The following is a 23,791-nucleotide window of genomic DNA, read 5'->3' on the forward strand; positions in this document are numbered from 1 at the left end:
GTCAGTGGTTTGGTGATAAAACGACCATTAATAAATGCCTTTAAAAAAAAAAAAAAAATTGTTTAAATTTCTTTCCTTTGTGATCATCTCTGGATATGTGTTTCGCCCGAGTGAAAATATAACAACCATATTACATTTGTTGGAAACGTCACTCATTGAATGTGAAGACTAAAGAACAAAATAAGGAAGTGAAAGTATCAATTGATGAATTTTAAAGGAGACAGTAACAAAAGTCTTCTACTTTACCTATTCATGGATTGCTTGAAGTATCACAATATTAACATTCAGAGAAAAGGAACAAAACTGCATAAGTACTGTTTCTGCCACACCCAAGTAAAAAAAACAAGAAAAACAAACAACAACAACAACAACAACAACGCCTGTGCCATACAAAAAAAAAAAAAAAAAAAAAACTTCAACAAAAAAGTGATATACAGTGAAACTGATTCGGACCATGAACCTAACAAATCATTTATAGATTCATATAAGGTGAATGATTAATCTGTTCAGAAAAAACTGAGAACTTCTCTCGGGTCCAGGTTATTTTCTTATAAGAGGTTTTTAGCAATATAATAACATATTTGTTCAAGACAGTGTAACTTGGAGACATATTTCACTTGGGTATCATGAAGTGAAAATCCCCAAATTAGAAGACAAGCAGTAGCTTTCTTAATATATAGTGGTGTGCTGTTCAGAATGATAAGACCGATATTGTTTAGACGGTTTACTTTTAACCTTGGTTGAGGCCGCAGAGTTGACCTTCATAAATACTATGTTGGGATTTGCAACAGTGTAGGTTTTAGTAAAAATTATCCCAAACAATTGAAAATATGAACATGTCTCAAAATTCAATTATTTTCCAAGGTATATTTGGGAAAACTTATATAGAATAGAAAGTTTAGAAAACCGTACAACGCAGGTTTTAAAAAATAAACAAACATTTATTTGTTTAAAATCAACCAAGTTTCGGCGATATAATGCCTTCTTAAAGAGTAGAACCAGTTTCTGTTTTTTCTCTTTTTCTTTCCTTGCAATATGATTTTTTTTTTTTTTTTTTTTTTAAATCTGGCTTTTTAAACTTCAAAATTTGAATTTCAACAACTTTTAGATTGAGGAGAAAAAAAAACTTCACTAACATAGAATAATATACTTAAGAGAAATTTGATTATTGAAGAGTTGATAGTTTGGGGAAGGGTGAGTGGGCTAGTTGAAATCTATATATTAATATGTGGTTTTTACCCATCCATTAAAACGTTGTGCAAGTTAATAACAACAGTAGTGTTCAACAGCAGCTAACAGAAGATATTCAAACAGAAAAGAGTCGAAACAAATAGGTGAAATAGTGTAATTTACAGACTTACATATGAGAAAAAGCGTGCTTATCAGTAGACAGAGAGAGAGGTACATAATGAGAGAATGAGAGTGGGAAAGAGTTCAATAAAATAAAATATCCGTATTTGGAAAGTAACCGAAACAATATATTTTCATATTTTCCTTTTCTTTTACAAATTAAATCAAATTTTGATAATATTGGTTTTTGTCTCCAAGTCAATAAAATGGAAATTAAAACCCATTTCTTTTTATTAACCATGGAATTTCCACAGGCCCTGCTAGTATTAATATAAGATCCATATTAATTTTAAAAAAAAAAAGCTTAAGAGTGATAGATTAACAATAAAAAAAAATAAAAGACCTTGTAATATCATAAACCATCAGGGCTCCAGCAGCTCCACGGTAGTAACTCCGGGTCACTGCTCGGAATCGTTCTTGTCCAGCTGTATCCCAGATTTGTAGCTTGATTTTCTGGCCAGCAACTTCAATTATTCTGAAAAACAATTCAGATTACATAAAAATTTAATATTGCTAACAAAACGTAAGATTTTTATATTGTTTTTATCTCATCTTTTAGGTATATAATTATTATGTTTGCAGATTTATTTGCTACTAATTTTCTTCCATTTAAAATGGAAGAAACCATAGTGTACAGTGTTCAGGTGCACCAAGACTCATCAAAAGGATAAAAATTAGAATTAGCATTTAGTTGTTCCTCCTTTCATCTTTTATATCAGCCATAATTCTTTTTGACATGGAAATCATTAATTTAAAATAGCATTCGTTATCCAAGCAGTTCCATCTTTCTTCAATCGAAATTCATAGCTGAATGGCAAACCAATTTTAGCAAACATTAAAAAGCAAATAACAATAAATGTATCAAATAAAAATTGTGAATTAAACTGCTTGAAAAAATATTTGAATAAATATTTTAATTTGGAGTCAATTTTTTGCACAAATAAATCTGCAATGAATTGAGTAGCTACAATAGCAAATACCCTATACTAATTTCACTCAACCATCTCATACACCTAGTGTCAGGAATTTCCATTAAAAAAGCTTTTTCTTTCTGGGAAACGTTATTGCAGAACTGCTTCCCTGCTGATTGTAATGGTAGTTTTAAAATCAAATATCAATACATTCACGCTATAAACCACCCCATAAGTAATCAAACTCATTTCATGCCATTGATCAATATTAGTACTCCCATAGCATTCCTCATCTTTCAGCTAACAATCATGCAGTCTCATTAATCTTTATCCATGAGTGGCTCTTGGCTTTAATAAATACTAACAAAAGACATCTACACACCATGATTGTTTCAAGCCAACTAACATTTCTTTATTATTTGCATGTTAGTTTTTAGTTGACTTTTTTTATTTGCAAATTCCATTACATTCAGCCAATGTATTAGAGTTCCGTCGAAAACATCAAGCCATTTTATTTCATTCTATATCCTTATCGATACGACGTCTGCTTTCATAACATTTTGATATCGGTTGATTGTTAGTTGTTGAGTTTTACAGCATGTCAACCATCATTTGTTATTTTATGCTGAAACCATATCCATGCCTTATATATTACGTTGGTGCAAAAACAATATCGTTTTATCACATGTTACTTTTATCTATAGTTTCTGAATTCATTCATATATATATATATATATATATATATATATATATATATAGCCATGTTATCATTTTGAAGCATGTTATTTATTACCCTTCTCAATCTCTTCATTTTTTTGCAGGCTTTTCGACAGCACGGACAAAATTCAAAACCGCACGATTTTCTTGACAAAAATTGGTTGATTCTAATGGTTCTTATTTCGATTAATAAAGTTTATGAAAGGAGTTATGATCCTTTAAAGTTGAATGCCAAAAAACGATATTTTTGCACCAACCACCTATGATTTGTTTATAGACGTCTTTTGTAAATAAGTTTCATTTAACTTATAGATGAGGCTCTAGCAGGTATTACCACTTCTGTTCTGGATTAATTGGGTTTGAAAATAGAGTGGACAAAAAAAAAAAAAGAAAAAAAGAAAAAGATAGATAAATGGATTTTGGATAGAGGCAAACACCTGTCTTGGGGTATCTGATAGTTAAGTGGCATTCAAAATAGAGTTTATCCTTATTTAATCCATAGATGGAACCTTGACAGGTACTATTACTTCAAGTCTGAGTATACTGAAGAATAATGGCAACTAGGAGGAGACTTCACATTCCCAAAAGTTCCCAAATTAGAACCTCATTATTAGATGCATTTTAAGTTCACACTCATGACCCTTTTTTTTTTTTTATAGAAAAGGTCATATTTCTTTCAGCCAATGTATTACAGTTCTGTCATAAAAATCAACTGGTGTTCAAATTCATTTTTCTTGTAGATTTTATATTTCCACATTATAATACTTTAAATTTTCTATTCTGATACTTTGATGTCTTTCATGATCTGTCGGTGTAGTTTTCCCTTTTTAACAATCCTATTTCTGTTGAATTTATACCAAATCTAAGCCAAAGCTAAAAGGGAAGAGTTTTTGTTGCGCGTTACTGTGGGCCTCCTGGAACAAATTTCACAACTATTTTTCATGTTTTAAAAGTTTTTTTTTTTTTTGAGCCAGGTTTCCTGTCCATTCTGTATGTTGTTGAGGTGTGCAAGAACTTTAAACGGATACTTAGTTTGGTTGTTTGGTTTTATATGTCAAACCATTTCGGGTTTTTTAATGCAGCATCCAGTAATTTTGGAAAAAAGTTTGTGCTTCAAGGTTTTTTTTTTTATATATCTTCAAATATTTATAGGGTTTGGTTTGATTGTTTTGTAGAAAAATGTTTTTGATTGCAAAACAGTTTTGCAAAAGGAAAGAAAAAAAAAACAATAACATGAATGTTTGGTGCATTTTTGGTCAAAAAGCCAGTATCAGATACTCTGTTCTAGTACAGGATATCCAAAAAGTCACTGAAGGGTTTTGAATTAAATAGACTATTTTTGATGATATCTTTCTGTAATTTTAACACAATCTGAGTAAGACATTGGGAATTTTTCATTTTAAAATATAAAATTCAAAAATAATATCTTTTAAATGTCGCCCATTTTAAGCTTCACATATTTGTGCTCTTTCCAAAACATTATTCATGACAGATTACAGAATCTCTGGACTACGATTTAACTCCCTTATTTCTTTTCTGATGTTTTCCTTCAATTCTTGTAGGGTTTGGGGCTTGATGCTTCGAGGTCTTTTAGCTTGCGGTACGAAATAAGGGAGTTAAATCGCAATCCAGAGATTCTGCAATCTGCCCTGAATAATGTTTTGGAAAGAGCACAAATATGCGAAGCTGAAATGGACAACATTTAAAAGACATTATTTTTCATAAAAATTGTTTGAATTTTGTATAAAAAAAAAAAAAAAAATCATAATGTCTTAGTCAGATTCTGTTAAAATTACAGAAAGATATCAAAAATAAAGAATCTATTTAAGTTCAAACCCCTTCAGTGACTTTTTGGACACCCTGTAGTACCAGATGCCCTAATCTAGACTTAGGAGTATTCGTAAGCAAAGGAGCAACCCCACATTCCCCACAGTCCTCAAATGAGGTCTCCCCACCCAGGACCTTACATATTCAAGATTCTGTTGGTACTTGAATTGGGCAGACTCGTAACTCATTTCCCTTATTTTGTCCTTTAGTCTTCACATTCCATGGGAATGTTTCTGACAAAGGGAGAAGAATTGCTATTTTCTGGGTCAAAGTATATCTATCTAATATTTATCATTGGCTAGTTTTTTTGTTTTTTTTATCTCTAAGTAGTATTTTTTAAACACTTTACATCAAGTGGTTTCATGCGTTGTCTGGTGCAATTTTCATATTCAAAAAAATTTTTTTTTTTACAATCAGTAGGATCATTCCAAAATATTTTCTACATGGTTTAAAAAAAAAAACTATGCCTTTTAACTTTAGGTATATTTTATGAAGCCAAAGATATTCAGCTATTTAATAAAATCATGTACGTATTTGTTATCAGTTTATTTACAAAAAAAAATAAAAATAAATAAAAATAAATAAACAACCCAAGGTGAACATTACACACAAAGCTATATACATTAGTTGTTTGCATACTAGAAAAAAATTAAAACAAGTACATATTGTCCTGAATACAAAAATAAATCATTAAGATTACATTTGCGGATAACATTTCATAAAATTTATACAAAGAGTAACTTATGTAATATACATTTAAACTGTCCCATTTTACTTATCTTACGTATATGCTAGATTATTTAGAGCAAAGAAGTAAAAAAAAAACAACTTCATTAGAATAACTTTGAACAGTTTTCGTCATTGGCTTATGTTAAATTCAGCTGAAACTATCTTCATTTAAGGTTTTATTTAGAAACTACCTGACGCTGCTCAATGCAAAAGTGTAACATATTCCTATTAAAACTTCCACCTTTCTCTCTTTCCTCCTCCCAGGTGTTACCCTTCCCTCTTCTCTGCCCAGCCCATTCCCCTCTTTGGACATACACACAGACAACTAGATTTTTTTTCTTTCCTCCTACCCAGTTTCTCCGTCTCCCGTACACACAGACAACTCCAAGGAATCAGTTAGCATAAGAGAATTAACTCCTTGATTAAAAATAATTAGTTATTTCCCTTTAATGGATAATCTTCTGGAAAATCAACCCCCTACCCTTCCGATGAGAACTGCACGAGTTTAGGGTCAAAAAAAGAATTATTTTTTTTTCTTCTAAATCTTGGATATTATTAATCCAGGGAAACTGCAATCAAGAAAATACCAATTGCAAGTATTTTTGTTGTTTTTTACTTTTTAGCAGACATACAAATATACAGACAACTGTACTTTATATAATAGAAGACTTGTAGAAAAAAAATTCGGTTATCTTAATAGTGGTTGGACAAAAACTCCATGTTTGGTTAATGTAAAACGTATATTTTATTGAACGCAAAAGTGAGACAACAGGACAAGCATGGGTATTTTTATACTTTTTGCAAACATTCATTTTACCATTTCAATGAAGTAATTTTCACATCCCGTATCAACTAGGAGCTTTTCATATGAGAGATGTATGAATTGCTCATGCAATTTGAAAGCAACTTCTGTTTATTTATAATCAGTGTTCACAAAGCTTTTCACATACCAAAGCGTGCTTCCCACTAAACATGTTTTATAAAGCATTTGGTGCAACAAACTTCAGAACTGGTGTGAATATTCGTCCAAACTGCCACCTGCTGTCTGAATGAGGACCACAAAAAAAAAGTGAGTCCATGTGAAGCACATTTCGGTCCTCAAGCTTTTGCCTTTCACCAGATCTGCAGTGTCTAGCACCGGTACCCGTGCAGAAAAGCACCGGCAGGAGGTAGGCACACCAGGATTTTGTCAATATTTTTTTCTTCATTTTTGCAGGCTCGAGCCTGCTGGTGTTGGTAGGTGCTGCAGACAGCATTCCAGAGCTGGCTGGTGTCGGTAGGCATGGCCAAGTGCGACACAAACCTGACCTGATTACCTCACTTGACCCGACGGTTTCTGTATATATTTTTTTTTTTTTTTCAACTAAAAGTATTTTACTATCTCTGTACTAGGTGATTTAAAAATGAGGATCATATGGTATTCATGATTGGATGTATTTGGTTTAAAATATTTTTACAAAAAAACTTTCACAAAATTTTTTTGTTTAAGCAAATTTCTGTACTTGCTCATTGCTTTGATAACTTTCTTTGCAGCAAAATTGTCGTACATAATATCAGACTGGATTATAATATTTTTCCAGCAAACAAGGTACTCTAATCTTCCACATCTTCAGTTCCTCGTGAATAATGGTGTACAGTTCCCACACTGACATCAAACTCTGCACTTATTGTCTCTATAGACACACAACGGTCCTTATCCATGAAATTCTTTATTTGGCCAATCAACTCTGGTGTCCTAACATCCTTAATCCTCCCACACCTTTCATCATCCCTCACATACTTCCTTGAAACTCTAATGCTACTCAAAAACTGATGTTCAAATTGTGCAAGATGGTCAAAAGCAGTCTGAAGTATTCCATATGTTTCTGTGGCATTTTTTCCAAGTTTAAAACAAAATTTTATTGCATATCACGTTCTTCTAAAGTGTCATCATGTCCATATTGCATTTTTGAAATATACCAGCTGTGAAAATCATGCTTTAGTAGGGTGTATTCCAATTCCTGCTGTAGCTGTTCATTTGAACCTAAAAATCGTAAAAATTGATCAGTCATCTCATAAGATGTATAGCAATAACCTACTGCATTTTCAAGAGTCTACAACAATTCAAAAGTCTGGAAACTTATTTAAGGCACCTTGTATAGAAGATAAGATTTACTTTTAAGAATAATCAACTTTTTAAGTCTTAATGAAATAAAAGAATACCTTGTTCCAAATTCTACACCAATAGTATGTGGGCAATCTGCCATAACTGCAAAATAAAATTACAAAAAAAAAAAAAAAATCAGTAAAGAATCATCAAAGGAGAGAGATAATCGTTTGAAAGGGGAGTGGGGATTTATTGAGCATATCTTAATGGTATTTCATATATATTTGAAAGAAAAAAGTTCACATTAGTAATTAGTCAATAACAAATGATAAAATACAAATGTTTAGTAAAAGGGAGAAAATGTAAAAATAAAAAAGTTGTAAGCAAAATACATTTAAGATATTTTTTTTACAAAGAAAAATATGGGGGGGGGGATAAATAGAAAAGCAAAGAAAATTTTTAGCTTTTTTTTGTTGAAGCAAGTAAAAAACTGCTAACATGTTTTTTCTTTGCTTTTATATTTATTGTAAAGAAAAAAAAATGGGGTTTGTTGTTTAAACTAGAAAATGATGCACTTAGTTATCGTTATTGCTTAGCCCCTTTTCAACGTGTATATAAAAATGGCGACTATATTTTGCAGTCGAGTTTGCATTTCCGCATTTCACGTGCATCAATGAAACTTTCTATAACAGTGTTTTTAATGCTAATTTATTTTTACTAAAACATAGCTAAAGTAAAAATTGTCTGGAAGCAATACTGAAAACCATTTCTGGAATCAGAATTAACCTCAGTATAGAATTAGTTTGGTTGTTTGGGCTTTATGGCATATCAACCCTTTTTGGATTATTCAATATTGATTTTGGAAAAGAGGTTTTATGCTTAAAGTTATTTATATCTTCAAATATTTATTCATGGTGTTGAGCTTGTTTTGTAGAGAAAAATTGCTTATGTTTTTGGCTCTGCAGAACATGATTGAGTTTTGGGAAGGGGAGAAAAAGCAATGTTTAGTGCATTTAAGTCAGAAAGCTGATATCTTCAGTCTGATCTGGTAGTATCAGCTAAATATGTTGTGTACTGGAGACTTCTGTATATGGACGGGTGTATAAGGCTTTTGACAAAGTTTGGCATGAAGGGTTGCTAATGAAAATTACATTGTATGGTATAAATGGACGTATACTAAATATAATTAGATCCTTCTCAGACAATAAGACCACCCAGGCTGTCATTGATGGACGTACATACAAGCAGCATAATATTAATGTGGGAGTGCCTCAGGGGGTTGATCCTTGGACCACTATTATTCCTGATATTCATAAACAACCTCCCTGAAAATACTATGTCCGAGATGGGTATATTTGCCGAGGACACAATGCTCTATAACATACACAAGGGAAGGACGAATGTACATAAATCTAAGACAATGGTAGAATTATGAGGAAATGACCTCCAGACCATAGTAGAATGCGACCGTAAAATGGATGGTAACATTAAAATGCTAGTAAGACTAAGCTGCTCTCCTTTAACAATTACAACCACCGACATCCATGACAAATAACACCCTACCTCAGAATTTTTCCTTCAAACTCCTCAGCTTAACATTCACGAGCAATATGAACTGAAACAAATACACTGAGGACATTGCAAAGGCAGCTGCAAAGAAGGTGGGTTCTCTCTATCAAGCTAGAAGACTACTTACACCTGAGAGTATCCTGTACCTCTACATGGCCACCATTTGCCTATGAATCGAGTATTGTTGCCACATCTGGGCTGGTGCATCTACCACTATCCTCTCCCCCTTGGATAGCGTCCAAAATAGAGTTTTTAATCTAATAGGTCCCACTTTGTCAACTAAACTCCAGCCCCTGTCCCATCATCGCAATGTTGCATCTCTGTGCCTGTTTTACAAATATTTTAATAGAATGTGCTATGCACTTGTATCCCCTTGACACCCATATCCCCGACAAACCCGCTTAGCAACAAAATCTCACCCCCTTTACTGTTGAGGTCCTTAAATACCAGAAAGCTGTCTACTCTAATAGTGTCTTCCCTTGAAAAGCTAGACTTTGGAATTCCTTTTCTGCTACCTGCTTCCCTGATTGTACTGATATGCAGAAGTTTAAATGTAACAAACCAACATCTTGTTAATCTTTCCTAGACATGGTCCCAAATAGTAGCCCCTTACGTCCAAGTGGTGATATGCCTTGTTAGCGGTGAATGTGAGTATTAAAAAAAATACATATGAAGTGTTTATTGACGTGCATATATATTTGATTGTCTGGATATGAATGTGTTTAGTGATTGTTTAAATAGGGCATATAACAATTATAACATTAAGGGATAAATAACAGTCTCTGAGCCAATGGGAAAACACACCTGGTCTATATTGGACTTATCTTGATTTGACGGATCCTCAAAAAAGCTACAAAAGAAGATTCATATGACCCGAAGCCTTGGTGGTATATACAGCAGCTTTATTTTGGATGTCCCCCCCCCCATTGGAAAGTTGTAATGCTAGTCCTAGCTTTTTATTATAAACATTTCCCTCTACTTGGAGCCATTACTGTCCACCATCATCTTTTACCTCTGACTACCGACTGCACCTGCTAACTCTCTGACTCCCAACTCTTGACTAACTGATACGTGTCTTTCATGCCCTCTCATTACGTCATTAACTCCACGTGACCAAAGACATAAATCGAATCATCTATCTTTGTCACATATTTTGTTTATGCTAACATTCTTTTCTATTAAAACATGTTAACATAAATAATTTCCTTCATGTTATTGTTTATAGACTCTAGTCAAGTTAAATTCCTAAAACATCATTTAACCATATTTTTCCTTGAATTGCATTTTTCCTTTTACAAAAAATCTAATTCAATCTACACAATAATAATAATCTTCTGGCTCAGATAATGTGGCAATACTCTGGGTGTGCTAATATACAACAAATATTAAAAAAAAATTTTGATTTAAAGTGACACCAAGGCAGGTGCCTGTAAATGCATTAAAAAAAAAGAGAAAATAAGAAGCCAGCAATAGAAGGAACAAAGGGGACAGCATGAAAATAAGTGAAGAAAAAAATCAAGACAAGACGTTGAGCATTGCAACTGCTGGTTTATCATTTTTAAACTGGAATAGTTGCGAGAAGAGACAATACTCTAGTATATAAAAGATATACTCACACTTCTTTTCTGTGAATTGGTGTAAGAGGCATGATTTGCCTACTCCCATATCACCAATGATGATATATTTGAAGATGTACGAGTAATTATACGGCCCCGCGGCCATTTTGGTTTGAGAAACACAAGAAAAACACTCTGAAAGAAAAAAAGATAAAATCGTAAAGTAATATAATTTTTTAAGGAATGATGAAATTATAAAAAAACTAGTTGTAAATTACTTGGTGTTACTCAAGTGGAAGGTTTATAGAAAAATAATTCAAAACATGTATACAATTGTTTGTTCATTTTTTTTTTTTTTTTTTTTTTAATAGGATTAAAAAAAATTTTTTTATTCGATTATTTTTTATTTCAATAAATATTTGATTAATATAAAAAAATATATACAAACACAAAACCTTGTCTGATAATTTTATTAACAAAAAGTTTTTTTAGTGATGAATTGTGAATTTAAAAAAGGGTGATTTTAAATTTCGTAAAAGGTTTCTGAAAATCAGTCGCAAAAAAGGTTAATTCTTTTGTTTGATCAATTATTTTATTCAATTTGGTGAAGGATGGAAAAAAATATGCAAATTTTTCATGTCAGTTGTACATGCTTTTAAAAATTGACTTCCAAACTAATCTATCCGGCAAAATCTGCATTCCTCTTTCTCTTAAATCTGTTTTTATCACTTCCATGTTTTTCTTGGCCTTCCGCTGCCTCAGCTGTTCTTCAATTACCCAAGAACTGTCATCCATTCTTTCAATATGGCCATACTATCAAAGTCTACTGTTCTCCACATTCCTCCATATACTGACAAGATTTAATCTTCCTTTGAGCTCATCAAATCTTAGCCTATCTTCTAGACTTACATTACATATCCATTGTATCATTTTCACAGTACATACTCAACTCTTACTGACCAGGTTTCATATCAAACTGCATACATATGCCTGATTAACATGACAGTAGGGACACTTCTGATTTGTAATGGCAGAAATTCCCCAAACTTACTTAATCTTCAACGTTATTGTAACCAACGTTTTAACTTTTAAGGATTCTTATAACATAAACAGTGGGTTTACCAAACTAAAGTTTATATAAGACAGTATATATACATACACACATATATATATATATATATATATATATATATATATATATATATATATATATATATATATATATATATATATATATAGGCACTACCTACCAATATTTCTATTTACATCAGGGTTTTAGGATCAGGTCAAATTTTCATTATTGTTCCCAATATTAGCTTCTGAAATTTTTTTCCATTTTTTATCTTATGAGAAAATTGCATTAGTACATACTTTATTTAATAAAACCAAATTCAAACAATTATTACAACTAAAGAACATATATATGTGCATATGCACACACACACACACACACACACACACACACACACACACACACACACACTAGCAGGCAGCTTAGCATTGCCCAGTCATAAAATATGCTTCAATATGATATTTTTAATTCATGCAGATTTCATATTTATTATTATAGAGCCAATACTCTATTGATTATTATATTGTACCTAATATATAGTCGTGATTTCAAAAGTTTAAAAAATATGACTTGAATGCCATTAGCTAGAATTGAAATCAAATCATTTAGTGCTCCAATGTTGGTTGTTACCATCTGAGCTAACAACAGATGGATACCAAAATTTTAAACATTAACTGACTTTAACGTATAAATGTATATTTGCGCATGCTCAGAAGATACACTTAAAGTTAACTTATGCCTGTCAAGTTCTAATTGTTTTTTTCTTTTTTTTTTTTTTTTCAATTTTTACCCTTTACAAGCTGAAAACCAAACCAAATTTGTTCCACAGGTCCAAATCACCTATACATAAAGTTTACAAATCTGTAGACCAAAAACTGCCAGGAGTTTGGTAGAGACCGTTCTTCAGACTGACAGATAATGTTACTTTTATTTCGATAGATTAGAAGGTGTACCTGGCGTTGCCTGGTATTAAATGTAATATTAAACTCCTTTTAAAAAATTAAAATAGAAAAAAAAAAAAAGAAAAAACTGAAAGAAACTAATACATGTGCATGCGAGTATTATGTTTTTTCTAAACAGTTCACTTCTTCTAAGTAAAAAAGAAAATACTCGAGCAGAGATCCAAACCAAAACCTAAAGACAGTGAGTCAAGTACGATAACTATTAAACCAGCTTGCCAAGATCTTTAAAAAGTGTTTTCAAACTTTGTGAAACAGTTGACCAACAGATAAAAATCTGATGACCCCACTCAAGTACCAATTTTGACCCCTTAGCAGTGTTTTTTTTCTGGATGAAAACCAATTAAAACGTTTTCCACATGTCTGAATACCCTATCTACCAAATTTCAAGTCTGTAGATCAAAAATTTGTTGAGTATATAGGTTGAGAAGTGTACTTGCACACATTCTCACACACGCATACATATATATATAACTTCTCCCCATGGAGTTTATATATCAACACTATTTTTATTCTAAGAAACCTAACACCATTGGAATTATTTTCTTAGATAAACTAGTCAAGATTTTTCTTAAAAACAAAAATAAATCAATACCCACTCCTTTTTAATGTAAAAAACTTTCTTTTTGTTAAAGCTTTAAAAGAAAAAATAAGGATAAATATTTGTAAAAACTTATATGTTCGTATGCTTATTAAATGCTATTTGCAATCGTGGATAAAGTAATTTATTAAGTTTTGAAAGAAATGTTGCTTCCAATAATTCCTCAAATACACTCAGATGATGATTTGCAGCCGAGTTACAATCGAAAAAGTGATTTTACCCAATATGACCTAAATAAGATGATTCACCAGCAAAACCCTGGAATTTGAATTTATTGAAAAAGACAATTTCCACTTCAATAGAGCCCTCAGGCGATCAGATTTTTCTGCAATTAATTTCTTTTTATTTTCAAGAGTAACGGTCACACTGTGTACAGACCCCCCCCCCCTACAACAGTCCTCTTTTTCATTGTGTCATAAAAAATAGAAGAAATCTTTAGGATTTATTCATTAAAAACAAACAAAACTTTCAATTCAGAGATTTGAAAAATATGGCTTTCAATTTTAAAATGTTATAAATATCTGATTACGTTAAATGATTCTTAGTGGAAGATTTCTTCAAACAGAATAAAACTTCTTAAAATTTCAGGAATCAAAGTCTGACACTCTGGAATCCAAATCCTAGTTTCCTAGAAAGATTATAGAATAAACAGAAACATATACAAAATTTAATTTACAAAAGAAGGAATAAGAGACGGATAATTAAGGCTAATTATTTGAAACTATCATATACTTTTTAAAATCCATAACAAGCTATTTTGTGCATATTTACAGCAAAATGATAGCAACAATTATAAAGACCAAGTAGTTGTGAAATTTAGTATGATTAATCTAATTACAATATTAAATGCATTAAGAGTCACGCTAAAAGGATATACATACAAGAAACATGTACACATAAGACTATCCTTAAAACCTAATTGAATGATATCACAAGTTTGAATGAGAAAAAGAAATGAGAACAATGCACCTAAAACTCCAAACGTTTCAAATACCAACCGGTTTTGCTAACCTTAAAATAACAAAAAAGGATAAATTGTAACTGAATGTGCATTGTAACATTAAATATTCCTGCTTGAGGAGAGAGAGGGGATATAATTGAACCTGTCTACTAAAATATTTATCTAATATTAGAAAATATTCTTCTAACAAAGTTTTATTGCTGATTTTTTAAAGTCAGAATCAAGAAGCAATTCGTCTGGCATATTCATACTTGATTTAAACTAGCCTATTCCCCCCCCCCTTCTACTATAATATTAGCAGCAATGTGTGTGAAAGAGAGAGCACGATCACACGCGTAGTCCTCCTATTGGTCGGCCTAGTAGCTGGGGTGTGGTGTCTGCTCTGACACTGCACCCAAGTTAAATTGTTCTTACCTGATGGAGGGGAAACCTTTCTATACTAAGACAATTTTATTTTTGCACACTGCCAGATGCCCTCTTTCGGGAGAGCTGGTTTTCTCCCACATTAAAAACGACCTTGTGTCACATTTTGTTTTTGTGGGGAAACAAATAACGAGAGAGAGAGAGAGAGAGAGAGAGAGAGAGAGAGTGCGCGCGCACACACACAATAAGAATACCCGTCCCAGGATGGGTAAAATTAATTCCCTTGAAGTTTTTTTTACTACATTTATCCCCCATTATGGAAATTAAAATGAATATATGATGCAACTAAACATCATGTCTGGAATCCTTATTCCAATTTGGATCAAAATCCATTACATGCATTGGATTCTGGAAGATGTGTATAATTTAAGATTTAAGCTTAAGGTGTATCAAAAAGAAATTGAAATTCAGGGAATCTTGCTTAACTAGTGTTTAATGACTGATCAAATTTAATACAATCTGAAATATTGAATTTTCAAATAGGAGGTTGTTCTCATATTAACCCCCCGCCTCAACATCATTTAATATTCTAAAATAACTGAAATCGAAGAAATGTTTATTAATTGATGTTTGATACAATGTTAAAACTTAACAAAAATCGGATATATCTGAATTTTCATGAAGAGCCCTCCTCCCCTTTACAACACTCAACACAGCACTCATTATCTACCCTTCCATACAGCAGCAGTGTTCCAAAATTCATAATGATCAGTTAATTAGTTTAGAAGTGAATTCTATATATATATATATATATATATATATATATATATATATATAGATATATATACCAAACTTTATAGAGATATTTAATCAGTTACTTCTTACACCTTCATTACGACACGCTATGTCATTTGATTGGTTAGTAATTGCGTTTCTAAAGTCTAACTATACTACAAAGATTGAAGATTTCTCCAAATTCTTGAATGAATACTAAAGAATTGTTTTAAAGAAATCCGAAGACTCCTTATATTCTTAAAAGTACACTAGTCAAAATAATATACTTATTCTAGCATCTAATAATAGAAAAGATCAGGGAAAAATGGAAATTAAAAGAAAAAGTACCGTATATTTCAGCATATAAGGCGACCGTCAGATAAGCTGAGGTACAAAATTGTAGCAAATTTTAATAAATTTATATATCGGTTGTATAAAACGACTGCTGCATCACAAAACCATGTTTGTTTAGACTAGGCTAGAGATTGCAACACCCGGTATCTTCTGAAATATTGGTTTTAAAGATAATTTTTAACTTTAAAGGTCATCTAATACGCCAAAATATACAGTATCTTGCATAGTATTAGAATAAGGAAATATTCCAATGTTTATTTTGAGCATATGTAATTGGTTATCAATTAGCCAAAGTATGAAAACAATCCCAAGACATTTTTGTAAAGTACAATTTATAAGCTCAGGTTTCTATTTAGACCAGGGAGGAAAAATGTATCCATTAACTACTGTTAATTTCTAAAAAAAAAAAAATAATTGATATGAACAATACTCGTGCCAATAAATTTGTAGTAAAAAAAAGGAAATTTGTTTGAATCAAATAATATGTCAGATGCATTGCTACTTCAATCTGACTTTGAAAATCTGAAACGATTATACATGTTGTAATGGTGTTCATCCTAGTTGGGTTGAGCTGGCTTCTTTCTGGATTACATCTTAAATCATGCCAGCTCATGTAGGGTGGTTGTAAGCAAAGTTGCAGAAGATGGTTTATTAATTATGATTCTACCATGGAAGGCCAACCAGTTGTGGAGATTCGAGCTCAGCAAAGTTTTTGTTGGTAATTGTCCAGGTCCTCAGTTGTCCTGATATGCTATTGCCACCCAGACAGAGTGGTAAAGCGCATTATATCGTAAATTAGCTCTTTCACCGGGCAATAAACTATGCACAAACCATCAAAAATGTTGCTGCATCAAGACAGCGAGCAAATACTTTAGATGAGGGTATTGTTAAAAAACAGAAGTTGGTACATGGTTGAAAATGCAAGATACAGCCGAAGCAGTAATTTTCAAAAAACTGCCAGCTTCTGATGACCAACCACTCTCACTAGTAATATCTCACAGCAATGAAGAAGGATGAAATAAATGATCGATATGCCTCTTTATTGATGTGGAGATTTGACCACTAAAAGCACACAAAGGAGGATCTAGCAGACCCAATTTGATCAAACTCAACCATGCTTTGTACAGATAGAACAATGGATTTAAGGTACACAGATAACTACTTCCTCTAAAATAGCACCATTCAAAAAATCAGTTTTTAGATCTCCAAATACCGTGGATTAAAGAACCTTAATCTTCAATTTGCTGATGTGAAACACAGTCTCCTGCAGTTTTTCATCAGTTGACCTTCAGCAATACAAGTTCATCGGCGTAAGTTAGGTCTTACACATTCACCTCTCGCCCAACTGCTATACCCTAATTGTCTTAGAACGTGTGGTCAATGGCGTATTTGAAGAAGGTTGAGGACTGTGCATATCTCTGATGAACATCAGTCTTTACCTTGAAGGTCTCATTTGTCATCATATGCTTGTATCCGAACCAATGTAGACGTAATAGTATCGGATAAGATGAAGCTTTGTAGAAATACCATCTGCCTGCATAATGTTAGAGTGAGTATGTTAAGAGTTGGGGACAGCCACAAAATCAATGAAAAAGGACAGTCATATACTGATTGACCCAGTGCTGTTCAAGAGGGCAACGAAGATTGAAAATTTGTTCACCGCAGTTACTTCCTGGATGGAAGCTGCCTCAGGTCAAGAGTGCACGGAGACCGTGAGCTTTCTAGGAATCTTTTCAGAATAATTGTAAAGGCTTTCACCACCACAGCGGAAAAGACTGATATTGTAATTTGGACAGTTTCTAGGCTTCTCTTTTTGTATAAGGGTACAAAAATCGCTTCATCCCAATCATGACCTCTGCTGTCCACACTGCTATGAAGACAGTGTACTCATGTGGCAGTATCTTTAACATGACCTTGTATAATTTTGCAGGAATTCTATTTTCACTGCGAACCTTGTTGATATACAACCAACATAAAATTTTCTATACTTCCTCTACGGTTGATGTGACCATGTTGCACTAATACTCCTTGACCGGCTCAGTAGAGACTTTGGTCATTGGAGGTGAGCCATGTTCTTTCCACCACAAAAGACTCTTTGTCCAATTAGTGATCACCAAACAATCCTGAGCAGAAAGCGTTTTGCTGATCCCAGAGTTTTCTCGACTCCCTTAATCATTTGATATAACCTACAAGTTTTTCTGCAAGCTACAGCTCTCGGTCTCCTCAGCAAATGCATGTCAGCATGTATTACGGGTATACCCAAATCAGCTGAAATTCTTGTTACTGTATGGTAATGAAACTTGCTGCTGCATAATTCTTGCCACTCCCACCATTTCCACAAGTTCCAGCATTTCACTAGTTGCCCTATCTCAATAGCTAAATGTGCAACTCAAATGCACTTGCACTGCTTCCGTTGTAGCAGACGAATGGATAATCTGCTCCACCTTGGTGTGCGGCACAATATCAGGCTAGAGAAGCACATGCTGGTTTTAAAGTTTTCGTTTAAACTTGTCTCCAGCTACTTCAGATTGGCTATACATAATGGAACAATAAAATTGTTGTGCTAGAAAAGATGACAGGATTCCATTTCCATTTGATGAAAACTGGTTTTCTTTTTTGTTGCAGACAATCTACTAGTTGGCCAGTTGTGTACAAGTCCCAAGAGTGACAGGAGCCTTCTATCATGCCTGAAAGTGACACAATGTCCAATGAGCAAGATCGGAGATGTGCCACTGTAAAACTCATGCTCTCTACTGATCCAAGTTATGACAACAGGACCATTGACAGCACCCTCAAAATGCATTACTAGATTGCCATGAATAACAGGGGCATGGTGATGAAAACAAAGTTTCTGGCCACGGTTATAGTCTTTGGTATGGTTTCAAGTGAGGCCACATCATGCCACCTCACATCTTTGAAGTTGGCTTGAAAGTCAACATCAAAGTATCTAAATATGCTGAAGTGTGTGCTGACCCTCTGGATGTAGCAGCAGGACTCGGCGACAACCCACAAGTCCAAAGAGACCTAAGCTTGGCTTCAGAAGGAGTGCTACGACTTTGTACCCTTCTCTCATTGCTCCCCTCTCTTCCTCTTCTGATCTGAACCCGCTGGACTACTTCGTTTGGTCATACGTTGAAAACATCACCAATATGATCTCGCACAACACCAAAGCTAACCTGATCGCCACCATCTGCCAAGTATTTGAGGCTGAAGGCGGCTACATTGGATAGATGTCAGTTCTACTACATAATCAAGTTACCTGTATTGATCTTTTCAATAAAAGTTTTAAAATAAAACTGCAGTGTTGTTTTCTTTATGGTGATATTTTTATCATTCCACCCTGTATTTAACCACGAATACGATTTTGCACGGACAAGTACATAATCAGATTACTTCTTGCTTATATTAGCTCCCAGATATTCCAGAGAGTCAATAACAGCCCATCCATTTTGCATGGCCCAGGGTGTCATCTATATATATATATATATATTTATTTTTTTTTCTTTAAAGCTTTGCTTTTAAATACAAATTTTAATTCAAAACTTGTTAGCAAGTTTTTTTAAACTTGTTGACCTATTCAAAAAATTTAAAACTTGTTGACCTATTCAAAAAATTTAAAACTTGTTGACCTATTCAAAAAATTTAAAACTTGTTGACCTATTCAAAAAATTTAAAACTTGTTGACCTATTCAAAAAATTTAAAACTTGTTGACCTATTCAAAAAATTTAAAACTTGTTGACCTATTCAAAAAATTTAAAACTTGTTGACCTATTCAAAAAATTTAAAACTTGTTGACCTATTCAAAAAATTTAAAACTTGTTGACCTATTCAAAAAATTTAAAACTTGTTGACCTATTCAAAAAATTTAAAACTTGTTGACCTATTCAAAAAATTTAAAACTTGTTGACCTATTCAAAAAATTTAAAACTTGTTGACCTATTCAAAAAATTTAAAACTTGTTGACCTATTCAAAAAATTTAAAACTTGTTGACCTATTCAAAAAATTTAAAACTTGTTGACCTATTCAAAAAATTTAAAACTTGTTGACCTATTCAAAAAATTTAAAACTTGTTGACCTATTCAAAAAATTTAAAACTTGTTGACCTATTCAAAAAATTTAAAACTTGTTGACCTATTCAAAAAATTTAAAACTTGTTGACCTATTCAAAAAATTTAAAACTTGTTGACCTATTCAAAAAATTTAAAACTTGTTGACCTATTCAAAAAATTTAAAACTTGTTGACCTATTCAAAAAATTTAAAACTTGTTGACCTATTCAAAAAATTTAAAACTTGTTGACCTATTCAAAAAATTTAAAACTTGTTGACCTATTCAAAAAATTTAAAACTTGTTGACCTATTCAAAAAATTTAAAACTTGTTGACCTATTCAAAAAATTTAAAACTTGTTGACCTATTCAAAAAATTTAAAACTTGTTGACCTATTCAAAAAATTTAAAACTTGTTGACCTATTCAAAAAATTTAAAACTTGTTGACCTATTCAAAAAATTTAAAACTTGTTGACCTATTCAAAAAATTTAAAACTTGTTGACCTATTCAAAATCTTTAAAACTTGTTGACCTATTCAAAAAATTTAAAACTTGTTGACCTATTCAAAAAATTCATCTTAAAATGAATTTAATATTTTTCCATGCTTTAAAAAAAAATAATAATAAAATTGGACATTTCCATTGACTTATTAAAAAAAATAATTCAAATTTTATTTTACACATTGTGAAATTAAATTATTGAAAACTGAACATGGTATAGGAATATGGAATCTTTTTTATTTTTAATTTAACACGATTATTAAAATTATTTGGAATATTTTAAAATGTATTTCTTTTCACAGAAGCATTTCAAAAAACGACATCACGGATATGCTAGTAAAAATATATAGAAATATCAACATAACTTGATAAATAAAATAATGTAAATTTTATTAAATATTTGTGTGCAATTTTGTAATATGAAAACTCAAAGAAATGTTATTTTTTAAATATATAAATTAAAGAAAGGACAAAAAAAATAGTATAACATTAGAAATATTCGCAACTTAAAGTAATCAATTCTAACACTTAAAATTTTAAAATAAAATAGGCAAGTGAAAAACAAAAGACAGACAATTGAAATAAAATGGGAGGAAGGAAGGTTCTTTTTGTGCACTGGGGGTAAAAAGAAGGAGCAAGACATGAAGGGCAACTGACTGACAAAACTTAGTCAACAAAACGAGCAACAAAGAACGAGAACATAAAAAATAAAACTGCCATTGATGAGAACTGAGAAATAACGACTTCAAATAGATAAAACGAAAAAAAGAGATGAAGCAGGTTAAAATGAACTAAAATGATAAAAGACAGAAGAACCCAAACCAGATTATATCACCTCCAAAGTTGAAAATAGGAATTTAATCTCATTGCCAGTTAGTGTCTGGTCAGTGCAGATCACAATGAATAGCCTAGGACTGTTCATTGCAGATCGACAGCTGGTTTTCAGCTTTCAGGACCACTACAACTACATTTACCACACAACATCTGGTATTCCTAAATGATCACCCATCTAAGTACTGACCAGGTTTGACATGGCTTAACTTCAGTGATCTTAAGGGAGAACCAGTGTGCTAATGTCATTATAGCTGTACATATATCCCCTCATCCCATACAAATCAAGAAATCGACCAGTCTGAAATCGGCATTTCAACAAGTACATTTTACAAGGGAGGAGGGGAGGGTCTTTTCTGTACTTTTATTTCATTATCTCACTCTCTCCTTCCTCCATCAATAAACAGTAGTACAACATCTGCCATATGATAATAATAATAATAATAATAAAAAGAATTCCACAGAATATTTACAAATAAATACATAGCGATTTTTTTTTCACTCTCCAATGTGTTATTTTTAGAGTGGTAGAACAAGTTGAAATGTCATCTTTCTTCTTTCCAAAACGCATACGAAGCCCAAGTGCATGTAATTTAATGGATGAATCTACCGATATTGCAAGCAGCAAATACGAAAGGGAGCAGAATCACGATAGAGTGGAGGCAGCCATTGTTGGTAGAGTTATCATACTTGAAACAGAAGTATTCAATGAATTAAAAATGGAGCCGTTAACAAAAAAAAAAAGAGGAAGATTAATTAATCTGGCATTAATGCTTTTTGATTGAGATAAAAATGAGTAGAAACATTTTATTATTTATAAAAAAAAAAAAAAATTACAAACGAAGCATTCCTCCAACTAAATAAAAATTAAAATGGGGGCTTATCTTCACACTTTATTGCAGTTTCACGGTAGGTCCGATCTCCCAAAGTGCATTCTTGTCCCATACGTCTGTATCTATTTGAAAACAAGTTCAAACAATTAGAAATTGAATCCCAATTTGTTTGAACTTCCATTCAAGTACATTATTCTAACAATTGAATCTACTGTGAAACTGCAATAACGTATTAAAATAAAAATATATCAAAGGATAGAGCTGTGTGTGCAAGACCTTTTATTTTTGTTCATCTATGATACCAAATAGTTGATTTATTATTTTCATTCCTTGTTTGAATATTTGATGGATTAATATTGTAACTTATTTTCATCAACTGTATTTTTTTTTTTTAAATTGCTCTATTTAATATATTGTGCTATTATATCAATAGGTTCTAATATAAAGACATTTTAACTTTGTAATCATAACATTAGTAAAAAAAAAAATATACTTTTCACAAGTAGCTACAAACGTTTCTATGTAATTCACTTGCCATAGGTATATTTCTATAATACCCAGCTCTACTCATATATTGATCACTGTTGAAGTAAATATTGAAATAAAAATATATTCAAAATATCTTATCAGCATGTGCATGTATATATATATATATATATATATATATATATATATATATATATATATATATGTGTGTGTGTGTGCTTTTTTTGTGATCTATTAATTTGCTTTTAATTAAAAATTATTTTTGAAATTTAATTTTCATTTCTCATTTGTTTAATTTAAATAAAACTATACACATTGACTAAATATAAAACGAGAAGACACTAAGTGCACAGAAGGAAATTGCATGCACATAAAATAAAGTGTTTTTCAACTAAAAACTCAATATTGAGTTCCATGTTTTGGGTTTTTTTTTTTTTTTTTAATTTTCATTCTTAAAAAAAAAAAAATAATAAAAAAAAATAAATAAAAAAAAAAAAATTTCATAAGTATTCCCACTCGACATTAAAACATTGAAAGAACAAAAATAATATGCTTAATAGAATTTTAGTATATTTTAAAAGAAAGTCAGTTTTTTTAAATTCAACAATGGAGTGAATAGAAGTGCCTTTATTTCTCTCGCTCTATTGTCTTAAAAACCACAATAAAATTTATGGCACTAAAACTGGATAAAAAAAAAAAAGAAAAGAAAAAAAAGGGGCAATTCCAGAGAGAAAAGTAATAAAAGTAAAAGACAACAACCAAAACAGGGAACTCTAATCAAATCTCAATTTTAACAAACCAGTTACGTTTCTTTAGTTTCGTTAGAGCCAAGAATAATGTCCTGACCTATGCCTGTTGTGATGGCCAAGCTCTGACAAAAAGCAGACACAGAACTGAATTCCATAGCAATCCACTGTCCCCGATGTGAGGGAGAAAGCAAGTGAGAGAGTTAGCTACTGCAGTGAATGACCTGGCCCACCCAGCATCGCCACTAGTGGAGACCAGTGACCAGCTGCTCTGGTCAGTATGTGATGCTGTATGGGGAAAACAAAAGAGAGAGAGAGAGAGAAAGGGAGGGGGGGAAAGAAAAGATTAGTAGCTACATAATAATCCATAGCGATGAAGAACGCGAAAAGTGGACGGAGGAAGGGTGGGAATTTCACTTTGACAGCTTGCATGCACAAATAATCAATAATTCTGATTTCTATTTTTATATTCTTTAAAATATATATTTTTTTAATTTGTGATAATCGGGCATCCAA

At 32.0% G+C, this 23,791-nt stretch overlaps 1 protein-coding gene across 4 annotated transcripts in view; it reads right to left on the minus strand.

Annotated features, from left to right (window-relative positions):
- LOC145241387 (ras-related protein Rab-14) overlaps positions 1-23,791 on the minus strand; it is a 161,635-nt gene that overhangs the window by 18,580 nt on the left and 119,264 nt on the right. Inside the window, exons 1-4 of one of the 4 annotated variants that reach the window (XM_080104305.1) lie at positions 23,376-23,564; positions 10,806-10,940; positions 7,737-7,782; positions 1,694-1,825 (exon numbers count right to left, since the gene is read on the minus strand). In XM_080104305.1, the coding sequence (XP_079960431.1) occupies positions 1,694-1,825; positions 7,737-7,782; positions 10,806-10,940; positions 23,376-23,433 (371 nt within the window). In that variant the 5' untranslated portion in view covers positions 23,434-23,564. Of the gene's footprint in view, positions 1-1,693; positions 1,826-7,736; positions 7,783-10,805; positions 10,941-23,328; positions 23,565-23,791 lie in introns of those variants that run through there. The other 3 variants (XM_080104308.1, XM_080104307.1, XM_080104306.1) reach the window with 3 other exon arrangements.

Source organism: Euprymna scolopes, chromosome 20 (assembly GCF_053919585.1).
Source record: "Euprymna scolopes isolate OS-2025 chromosome 20, ASM5391958v1, whole genome shotgun sequence".
Lineage (NCBI taxonomy): Eukaryota > Metazoa > Mollusca > Cephalopoda > Sepiida > Sepiolidae > Euprymna > Euprymna scolopes.